Source organism: Lepisosteus oculatus, chromosome 20 (assembly GCF_040954835.1).
Source record: "Lepisosteus oculatus isolate fLepOcu1 chromosome 20, fLepOcu1.hap2, whole genome shotgun sequence".
In the NCBI taxonomy this organism is placed as follows: Eukaryota; Metazoa; Chordata; class Actinopteri; order Semionotiformes; family Lepisosteidae; genus Lepisosteus; species Lepisosteus oculatus.
The window spans coordinates 6,825,107-6,837,135 of record NC_090715.1 but is presented as its reverse complement, the minus strand read 5'-3'; the positions used below and the strand labels follow the sequence as shown (position 1 = coordinate 6,837,135).

At 33.7% G+C, this 12,029-nt stretch overlaps 1 protein-coding gene across 1 annotated transcript in view; it reads left to right on the top strand.

The window, feature by feature from the left end:
- Positions 1 to 11,521, top strand: part of itfg1 (integrin alpha FG-GAP repeat containing 1) — a 111,210-nt gene extending 99,689 nt beyond the window's left edge. Inside the window, exons 16-18 of the mRNA XM_006641369.3 lie at positions 2,228 to 2,310; positions 5,917 to 6,034; positions 9,135 to 11,521. Of these exons, the coding sequence (XP_006641432.3) occupies positions 2,228 to 2,310; positions 5,917 to 6,034; positions 9,135 to 9,194 (261 nt within the window). The 3' untranslated portion in view covers positions 9,195 to 11,521. The remainder of the gene's footprint in view (positions 1 to 2,227; positions 2,311 to 5,916; positions 6,035 to 9,134) is intronic.
- The last annotated feature ends 508 nt before the right edge of the window (positions 11,522 to 12,029 follow it).

Below are 12,029 nucleotides of genomic sequence, written 5' to 3'. Positions count from 1 at the left end.
TTGCCCTTAACCTGATGTCATGATGGTGTTTTATGACAAAATGTATTAATTTTTAAGCCATAGTAACTGATATCAAAAAGACAAGTATGCACAACTAGTATCCACAAGAAAATATAAAAAAGAATGCCTGAAATATGCAATTCATTTGTTAATATCAGTAAATGAGTTTCTAATATCAACAGTTGAATTTCAGGTATAAGCAATTCATGTTTTTGATAACAGCATGTTTATTATTATATTAAAAAGCATAACATTTAAGTTATGACTTCTGGTCCTCACTTCATACTTTAAAAAACATTGAATGTTTTTTTCTCTTTTTAATGATAGCAAGGAATTCCATTTTTTTGCCATTAAAGCCGTGTCAGTAGGGAATTGAACACCACTTAATTTTTCCATATTTCGTATCCAATAAAGGGGGGATTATGTGTCAGAAAATGAAAGCTGCTGTATCTGAAATATATTCCATGCACCAAAATAGGTATGTTATTTAAATATATACTGTTGGAATTGATTTGCATTGTGTTTTGTGTTTAATACGTTAGAAGAAAGTGAAAAAAGAAAATCACAAGCCTTCATCAGGACAAATGAGACAGTGACAAGTGTTAATTAATAAGGGTACCCTTTAGACTAGAGAGAGTGTACAGTTGTGTTATGAACTAGGGCTATGATGCCACTGATAATACCATTGTGTGATTAAATAAACTCTTCTAATACATTATATTATTATTAAACATAGCAGTATGTACAAGGCACATAATCCTTATCATTAAGATAAATTGCAAATTATGTAAGGCGGGCATAATGGGCAGTAAAATCAATACTAGGACAGATTATTTGCAGAGTCAATGTAGAAAATAATATTAAGCACAAAAATATTTTCATATTGTTACACTGGATAATCAGTAGTATTACTGCTTCTATGAATATCAAGGAATTTAATCATAAGTATATAATTATAGGGAGCTATTGGCGAGTAATGCCCCATTTATACACCTGTTTTTGGATTCTAATCCTAGAACTATGAACTATGGTTTTGTGTACTGGTTGCTCTAAGATGCGCTTTCATTCTCTTGACATCTTTGGCTATAAAAACCTTAAACTTTTTCTCAACATATAGTATGTAATCATGACATTTGTTTTTTTCCAATTTATTTCCTAGCAGCATTATGTAGAAACTGTTTATTCATGTTTTACTAACGTAACATGCATTGTGCAGGAAATAGAGACTACTCTCTGGTGTCTTCATCAATTTAGTATACATTGTATCTAATTAGTGTTCTTTCCATATATCAAAGATACAACAAAAAATAGCAATATCAAAAATGGATTTTTGGTATTTGGTAAATGGATATAAAAAATCTTATATTTTAAATATCTTATCTTAAATCTTAATATCTTATATCAATAATTAGACTTCTGATATGAGAAATCTGATTTTTGGGGACTTAAATTAAAACATATCGCTATAGGGTTTATTTCTTCTAATGTTTCACATTAAAATAAAATTTTACATAAATGAACTCCAATCTGAGTTACTGCCAATAAAATGGTCTCCTCATCCTTCTTGTTGTCGACATGCACATTCTGCAGCAATAATTTTTGAAGAGGAACTAAAGGTTAAATACATAAGAGTAGGGCTTCCACTTCTGTAACCTGTAACCTTTAACTGTTCAGCTGATAGCATTAACGCAAGTGCACATTTCAGCCAAGCCACAGTTGTAACATAAGTGGGGATTTCTGTTGTTTTGTAATGTACTGCGTGCCGTAACTTTATTTTATTTGTAATTCTTCGACACGTATTTTTTTTTATTTTAAAGCTTTAGGTGGTTTTCCAGACTCTGGAGTGTTACTGAAAAGTTGACAAGTGAAAGATAGCAAATTACATTACTTGAAGATCACTGGTAGTTTATGTTGTTAAATGATGAATGTTTTGTTAGAACAGAAACCAAACTGTTTTCTACTTGGGTACTCTGGAAAACTAAAGATGACAGGGGAAAAAAATGGAAGGCACTTGCAAAAATTCAAAGCAACTTGCTAGTTTTATGACATGCAAAGCTATTTCCACAAGTATAGGTTTTGGAATTGGTATTGATTAAACAGTCAGTGAGCTCCCATCCTGACACTTAGGAAAAAAGAAAGAAATCCAAAGCTTCTGTTGTTGAGCTTGTTCTCTTTCTGAATTTGCTGTGGAATCTTAATGAGAACTTTATTTTTTCTCTCCCTCCAGGAGATTCGCAAACAAGAGTGGACTGCAATTATTCCAAACTCCCAGCTGATTGTTATTCCATATCCCCACAACAACCCTCGCAGGTAGTCACAATTAAATAAAAATTAACTTGTACACATTACATTGCTGCCAATCTTTCCTCCTACCTTCCAGGGAAATAGTCCCTGTGTTTCTGTGTATGTGTGCTCAGTGGTGGACTGGTGTCCCATCCAGAGTTAAAACCCCACTTTATATCCTGTGTTTTTAGGAAGGATTCCAGGTTGCTGTGACCCATGATATTCATAGACATGAATATCATGTGTCTTTTCGTTCCTACCTAACAGAATGGAAGCCAGTGCCTTTCAGTCTTAATGTATGCAAGCTGCATGCACTTGATTTATGGAGTTGCTATATAGGTGCTTAAACAACAATAAATCATGTCACTCTGGTGGCTTTTATAGGCAGTTTTTTGCAGAATGTAAAAATGGTGAAATTGTCCATAATTCACTGATTTTTATCTCCTGAAGTATTCTCTCTTAGTCATCTATCTCATAAGAATAGATGTGGAGTGACTTTCCTCACCATCAGCAAGGAAGCATTTAGAGATAGAATAGCTATCTTAAATTATTTAGCTATGAGCAGGTTTACTCCCCCACTCAGCCACCTAGGAAATACAAGTATGCATGTATACAGGATGTACAATATGGCATTACTTCAGAGATTCTTACTTTAAAATAAAAGAATACTCCAGAGCTCATTATTGTTATAGCTATTTATAGCCTGTGATGAATGTATTCACAATATACTATTTTATGACATTTTTGTATGTAATTTATCTCATAGTTAAATCTTGACAGTTACTATAATAAAACATTGGGCTGTCATCAATGTATTCACAGTGTATTGTTTAAATGTGTTTTGAAATTGCATTCATTTCGGTATTCTCTTGTGTCAGTAATTACAATGGCTGATTATGGTCCACCAAAATATAGAGGATGACTGCAGAATATTGTAATACAGAAAGTTTGACTTTGCGATCCAGTCTTTCATGCCACCCATGTATAAACTCTTCTTGCTGTAATTACATAAATATGCAATATAACTTTGGAAGAAACTATTACGGTTAGGATCTGCATTTTTGCTAGTTACGTACTAAATAAACGTTTATTTAATGTTGGCATGTACAGATTTTAACATTTCTGACAAGCGACAAGGTGAATTTGACTCAGAATGAACAATGAAAGTGTATTCGTGGCTAATACCAGATCCAATCCCTTAGAGAGGTGTAAGGAAACTCTACACAGAGCAGAATGCCTAAAGCCAGAGCATATTAAGACTTTCTGCAAGACAGCAAAACCACCATGCTGCCCCACTCTCTATGAAAGCTGGATTGCCCCAGAGTTTTAAATCCATACTCTGTGGAGCTTTGACTAAGTCTAAAGGTTTTCTGCGGTTTTTTGAGGTCAGGTGCTCATCTCTTGGAAGTATTCCCCTGGCTCGCAGATGTCACTTAAGATTCTAAAAAAGAACTTGATGTAACTTAGTGGCTCAACTCCATAGCATATCTGAGGTGCACACAAACTGAATATCTTGTACTTCTGCGCTTTGAACATTTTTATATTATTTATTCGTAACCAAACACTCCTTCTTGTTAACTGATAAAACCAAGGCTTATTTGTTTACTGCAAGGCAATTTCCACTTTTTACTTCATTTGCTTGCTTACTTACACCTATTATAAATTTTAACTTATAAATTGCCCTTGTTAAATATCTGTCCTAAGCAGATAACGAGTCTCAGTGGAATGACCACCATATTCACAGTGCCTTTCATGCCACAAGATTCAAAGTACTTCAAACAAAACTATAATAGTTACAACAGCAAAAATGATTGAAAGAAAAAAAGAACAGATGAATTTGGGAAATGGGGAATCTCACAAGGCCTTCTTAGTACTAGGATAGTAGACTTGCAAAGAAATCAGACTGCTGCTTTAAATGGGATTAGTGGACCAGTAGGTAGCACTCCTCTGTGTGGACCAGAATGTCCTAACTAATAGCCAAGAGTGGTGATCAAGGAGACTTTAGGTAAGGTGGCTTCCTTCAGAGGAGATTTGAAAATCTTGCTAATTTCATTATTAAGATCCCATGACATTGTTCATAAGAGTAGGAATTAACATTGGAATAAATTCCGGTCTCAGTTGGTACAAGGTCTACCTAATGTTCCTTTTTAATTCAAGGAGTTTCTCAGTTCTTTGCCTGATCTGCTGTGTAGTAGTGCTACTGGCACATAATGGCCATTGGGCATCATCCAGGTGGGTGCTGAACTTTACTGGCAGATGTTCAAGTTGTTTGGAATTGTTTCGGGTAAAAAATTGTGGTCTAAAAGCAGTAAATTATTATTACAGATAACTCTTGCTTTAAAAAAAGTAATGCAATCATTCATCTTCAAAAAATAAATGAAATTTCTTAAATCAGAATTGCTTTTCACATTAATTTAAAAATCTTAAAATTAGCAATATATTTTGGACTGTTGTTTCAGCTCTATTCCTAAGCTAACAAATACACTGATACGTCTTTCACAATGCAAAAATAAATATGAAGAATATACATCAAATAGTGAACGGACAATAATTTAAAACAGATAGTTTAGTCAGTTTTTCTGGGAGAGAACGTTCAGTGCTTTGTTTTATAGTATTTTGTCTGCATTATTCAACATTCTTGTTATTATCATCAATTATTAAAGAAGAAAACACAAAATATGGGCTAAATGTTTACCTTTCAGATTCCCAGTATTGGATAGCCATCTTCATATTTAATATAATAGCTTTATGTAGACTCTTTGGCTCTCGTATATGGTCACTGTTTACATTATATTTTTTTAAATTATAGTTAACTATGCATTTTTTAATTCCCATAAACTTACAGGATTAAGCAGCATAATAAATGTTCAATAAACATCATGAATCTGTACGAATACTTGGGTGGTTCTGTTTTTTTACTTTTTACGGATACCAGATCTTTTGGTGGGTCATGTGAAAGTTCATTAACATAGAAAGTTTCTAAGTTTCCGGAATTTGTGTCAATTGTGTTTATGCCAAATTTAATGAACATCACATTCATAAATCTAGGTAAACCTGTAACAAAATAAAGCAGAGATCAGTTGTTTATTTCACTGAAAGCCAATTTTACTTTAGTGTAATTTATTTTATATTGAAGATGTTTGTTTCGTATAATGACATCTAGGCCTATTGCTGACATAACGGTAATAGAAATATCAGAGAGTATATCTCCATTATCTCAGGACATAGGATTCTGAAACTGTTTTTCACATTTTTAAAATACTTGAACAGTACTTTTATTTCAAAGGAAGAGTGATTTGCCAGTAACCCAGGAGTAAGTACATTTCCTTTAATTAATTGTTGCATTAGCAGTGGAATGGAATCTCCTGAGTGTTTTTCTCTTATATTTAGCAATTAATGGTAGACGTGAGGTAAGAATGCACCACAATTAACAAACCGAACCTTTGTCCATGACTTGAATTGGATATATTTGTCAATCTTCAGTATTTTGATCATTTTAATTCTTATTCATTATGACAGTGGAATAACAAAAAGTGAAAGATTTAAGATTGAATAGATACTCACTCTGTTTTTTTTAAGCTATTGTTGTCACTTATAAAAAGTAATTATTTTCTCTCTCATTTTTGTTCTCAGATGGAGTGCCAAACTTTATCTGACCCCCAGTAACATTGTGTTGCTAACAGCCATTGCCCTAATTGGTGTCTGTGTTTTCATCCTTGCTATAATTGGCATATTGCACTGGCAGGAAAAGGTAAGTGTAGTGAAGTACTAATGATGGTTTCACTGTGATTCCTATTTCATCCTTTGAAGGCACTAAAAGAGTTGTGGTCCATTTAAAAGAAAACATACAGAGTACATTGTTTTCCAGTTATTTTTATTGTTTCCTGTTTAATTGCCTTTTTTTTTCAACACAGCCTGTGCAGTTGATCTTTCCATGAAGGGTTTGCTACAGAGGTGTGCTGTTTCTGTGGCTTTAACCAGCCTCCATAAGCCTAGACTTGAAATACCTACGACGAAAAAGAGGCTGCACTGGCACCTTTTCAAAGCAGTTTAAAATTGATATCTTATTATGCGTACAGGGAGGCATAATTGCTGTCTGTTAAGGGAAATAATTTGGGGTAGTGCGTTTATTGCAGTAGACTCAGCATTTAGCTAACTTGCTGGCACCATATCTAAGGACTTCCAGATCATAATTATGTTTTTAAATAATATCTCCTTGCCAACTCTTCATAGTAATTGATTAAATAACTGTTTTCTTGATGTATGGGTTTAAGTAATAAATAGGCATTGTTCATTTTCATGCTATTGAATTTGCCAGGCTCCCTCAGATTATGTTTCTCCTGCTTTAGCCTGTTGTTTTGTGTGCTGTTGCTTTCATATTGCTGTCACCCTTGTTACATAACTCATTGTGCCCTATAATGTTCAGTAATTGAAGTAGCCACAGAAAGTTAGAGATCATAAACTACACCACCAGGAAGAATCATTGTTAAACACAAATTCTACTAAAGATATATTCCCCAAATACTTAAATATTTTTTTAGGTTTTTAAATTCTTAAAATGAAATAATTTTATTGACTGTATTATAATTGAATCTGTTTTCAGGGCAGCACATTTCTTAATTTTTCATAAACTGATGTTTAGGAGACACAGTCGCAAAGGGATTAGTATCGCAGTGCTGGGTTCCTGATTTCAATTCCTGACCCATGATACTGTCAGTATTTCTCTCTGTGTTCATGTGGGTTTCCTCTGGGTGCTCCAGTTTTCTCAAAGAAACATACTGGTAGGTTAGTTGGCCTCTGGGAACACTGGCCCTAGGTGTGAGTGTCTGTGTTTGTGTCTGTATGTGCCCTGTGATTGACTGCTGTCCTGTACAGGCTGTACCCTGTTTTGCACCCTTTGTTTAATGGGATAAACATGGGATCCCCTGTGACCCTGAATTAGAAGAAGTGGAATGGATAAACTATTTTTTAGTCATTTTGGAGAGGACGTAAGGTCTTGCTTAAAAATAGGAAGCTCCGTTATAAATTTGTTTTGCTGTGTATATCTCATATAACATACCTCTTGAGGTTTCTGCATGTTTTGGAAAATATATTACACAGGTCCAGAATAAAAACAAAAAAGTTGTTGTTTTTCTCTGGTGTTCAAGATTCAAGTTAGTTTATCAATCTCCAAACTAACTTAATTGTAGAGTTTAGATTGTTCCAAATGTATAATATCAAAGAAGGATTCAAATGTGACATTATTAACTTAAAAAAACAGTTGTTTTAACTAGACTTTGTCTATTGATTATCACAGCAAAGAAACTATTTTAATATAATTTAATTCCCCCACTCCTATTTACAAATTCCTCTCCCTAGACAAATGAAAAAGAAAACACAAATACAGTTAACCAGCACCTTCCCAACAAAGAGAGAAGAGCCATAAGACACACAAACAGAAGAATCCCCTGTGAGAAATGTTTGGTAGCAATAAAGGACTGCTGGCTGCACTTGAAATGGCGGTAAATGCATTACAGCAGCTTACCAAGACAGAAAAATAGGAATGCAAGATTTATCAAGAAAGGCAGGAGAGAGCTGGGAGACCCAGCACAGCCCTGAGTTTATGGTCCTTCTTCTGACAATTAAAACCAGGTGCACAGAGCTAATTCTGTACTTGAAAAAGATGGAAAGGAACCTTGCATCAACATTCTAAAGAGAAAATAGCTTTAGAGCATTGAAAAAAGCTCAAGGACAGGCACTCTCTGAAAGGGTCATTTATCTGGGAAGTTGAAATAGTGCTCTGATGTGTCATGTTCATTGCTTCCCACTGTGAATATTTTTTTCTGATCATCTTTTATTTTGTACCCAAAAAAGAGAAGGGACAGAAAATAAAAAATAATAATTCTGAACATAAAATTTTAAATGAATAACAATAGGCTAACAGAAATCAGAAAAAAGGTACAGTATTCATTTTATATAAAAGGTGTACTGCTACAATGGTACAGTCAATTCACCATTGCTCTCACTGATTTAATAAAAAATTCATCCCACATTCGGCACATCTTAACATTTGAGCTGGGTTTCAGAAAAGCTTCCCTGCCTGTGGACAGACTTTGCTTTCCACATCCTTTCTCCATGTGTAAGAGGGTAATCATACAACACCTGCTCCTCACTCCCATCTGCCAGAAGGGTAAATTAGTACAGGTTACCCCCTAAGTGTCAGTCTTAACTTGCTTGGCATTATTTAGACTTCAGTATTTATGAGTCTAACAGAAGAAATCAGATGAATCCTCTCAGCTAGTTTTAGGCACACCCAGCTATGAAGGTTGCAGTCCATTTTAAAAGCTGAGACCCCCTAGACAAGGAGACCTTTCAAGGATTTTCTTGAATCTAGTGAAATCTTTGTGACACAACCATTTAGCCACAAAATGCATTCAAGTCATTTTATCAGGACAATTATTTTCAGCTTGTCATGCAGGAGGTAATGATGAATAGGCAGTTCTTGCATTACAGGGGTAGGCAGTTGAACCGAGAAGATAAAATAAGAGTGATGTTGAGCTTGCCGCTCTTTGCCTGTTTGTTCGGCCCTCTGATCAAGATGGCTTTTGCAAACGGAGTGTGATGATTTTTTTCACATTGTGTTCCATTTAATATCAAAACTTATATAGGTGCCTTTGTTCTTCAATAATTATTCCTTTTTGATGTGACTGTGAAATTACGTTTCAAGGTCACAAATGTAAATAAAAATCAATCTGAACATTTTTCTTGAGGAAAACTAAATTAAATAAACTGATCACTCCAAAAAGGTAAATTAAGAAACTTTCAGACTTGTATGAAGACTTCCACTAATTCTGTCTTTTTCTTTCTTGCAGAAGGCAGATGATAGGGAGAAACGACAGGAAGCTCACAGGTTCCATTTTGATGCCATGTGAAAAAATCAAAAGGGAAGATACTGCTAAAAACGTCTTGCTGTTTGATAAGCTCAGATGCAATCTGGGAGGTTGACTTTGAAATGAGCAATTTCAAGAGTACGATCATCTATTGCTATTTGTTAACCCAAAGTATTTAATTTGTTTGCTGGCTGCTTTAAACATTGCAATTAAAGGGAATTGAGGTGTATCTGAACCTTTAATATGGATGGTTAAATCGGCAGGACAGAGCACACTGTGCAGTTTTATACTTGATTTATTTGTTTGTTTGTTTTTCTGACTAAAGATAGGAGGTTTTGTTAAGTCATTCTTTCCATTCCTAGCATAAACAATTTAGAATTAACACAAACCTTTAAGTAGGGCAGAATGTAATTTTGGGTCTGAGAATTCTTGGGATTAACTCAGAATTTATGCTTGTAGTATAAAAATGTGGTGGGTATTATTATATTTTTTATTTGATTTGGGTTGACTTTGTTTTAAGTTAGGAAAGTGGGATACATTTTGCACTGCAGTTAAAAGCATTTGAAAGTCTTGCTCTGTGCTTTTCAGCGATATATTTTGAAATGCTGTGCTGTTCTTATTCCATAATTCTACTCATAACTATTTAGAATTTGCTGAGTTTTGTCAGTCAGGTTATACTAAAAAATGTTTACTTAAAAATCAGGTAACTGGCAAAATTAATCTGAAATTATTTATGATCTGTCATTGCAAGGTTAATATGTGCTTTTTAATTACATTTTGTATCATTCTTGTAAATAAGATTATGGCATTACCGGTGTTTGTATATACTGTAATTTGTTTGTTTAATTGAATATTGATTTAATTAGAACTTTATATACTCCAGTGCTTACCCTGTTTAACTGGACAGTCAGCATGGCAGGTTGCCTGAGATATTGTGAATGTGATTGTGTTGCACTCATCCATGCTATATTGGTGTCGATCACTTCATTTGTAAGGTAACTACTTTTGACTTTTGCTAGCACGTCTCAATCTTTGTTTGCCAAGCCGATTTTCAGCAGCAGGTTTTTCAACTACTGTAATTGAACTGTACACTGAAAGGAGAAGGACACCCAACTAAAATTTCTAGTAATTTAGCGGTACTGCAAACTCCTCTTTGATTTTATGATGATATTTTCTTGGGTGCCAAAACTGTGTACTTTTTTTATCTTACCCTTTGACTGTTGTGATGAAAGTCTCAAATGTGTGGAAATGTTTTACAGCTTATTAGAGCAGTAGAAGTAACTTCTTTATAAAGTGGCATACACTGTACGTTTAAACTTTCTTTTCAAAATTTTTGTTAAAAGCTGAGATTTTATGCAATAAGTATATTCTGTCGAAAACAGTTTGATGGATATTAGAGATGCAACCCATAGCATATATTGTAACCTGTACATCCAAAGACAGACTAGTCTGATGATCTTGATAAGGAGCCAAGATGTTTCAGAACAGTTTCCTGCACATTCCTATACCATGGAACAGGGAACAAAATAGCAAAAGCGATTTTAATTCAGCATACCACCTATAAATCTTTTCAACTGGCGTGGGCTGAAGCACAGCTAGGATCATCTGGAAATGCTGATCTCAAATATGAGAAAGAGGACCTGCTTAGGCAGTGTTATTGGAAGGCACTTGTCATCATTAACACCTCTCACTCACTTCTTGTTTAGTGAAATTTAAAGTGGGTGCTGTAAATTAAGAAAAACTGTTGTTAGAATTTTCCATTTCAAACAAGAGCCAGAGATGTTGGTTTTCCAAATAAAATATTGTTAGATTTAACAATTGATTAGAAATGATCACATTTGAGAAGCTTTTGCATCACGTTTGAAACAGAGGAAAGAACATCTGAATTATTTTCAGTGGAGCCCAAAAATATTAATTAATGTTTTAATTCTTACCTTGAATTTAATTGAACACTCCTTAAATTAGTATTGCATTTATTGATATTTTATTTAACAATCTTGATTCATTCTGTTACTAAATGTTTACATATAAATGCTATGTTTAATAGCTGTTTTGTGCACTTTTGTAATGTTTAATCTACTTACCATCAACTGGAAAGAGCTCATGAAATACTTCACACTGAATCATTATACAAACTGCATAATTCATTGAGATTGTGTCAGAACTCTCAGCTGTCTACACCATATGTGTTAGTAAAATCACTACATTAAATTACGGTTTTGAAAGTTTTGCTAGTTTTTGTTCCACTTTAATTTGCACCTGATATTGTCAGTTTTCTGTGAAATACAATGTAAAAACGGTTAATTCAGAAATGTTTGTGTTAAAGGTAATTGTTAGTGAAATTAATCATTAAAATGTTTCAAAACTGGTGTATGACATCTATTTTCATTTTAAACAAAATTATTGAATACAAAATATAAAAAATTAAGCTAGCATACATTTATTGATTCAAATGAATGAGTTAACATTGTTTTAGTTATTATGAAGCATTTTTGGATATAATATACATTGTACATGTTGTACAATTTACTATACAATGTACCTTGAGATATCAAAATCTTGTTAGGTACACCAAAATGTATACAAAAGCTTTTTATATATTGTATAATTTGGTGTTTCACAGTTCATAGCTTTTTATAGTGATTGAAAAAATATTTCAGTGCATCTTAAGCAGTTTTGCCTGGGCATGGTTTGAGAAGTGATGTCTTTCAAACCGCAGAATCGTAGATCAATATGGAATTGGGACGTTTCCTTGTTAGTGTATTTTTCTGTTTTTGTCTTTAAACTACATTTTTAAAAACGGCCATGCTACAGTAGCTATTTATGCATCTGTTTAGCTGCGATAAATGAAACACCATATGCAACGTTATAAAACAT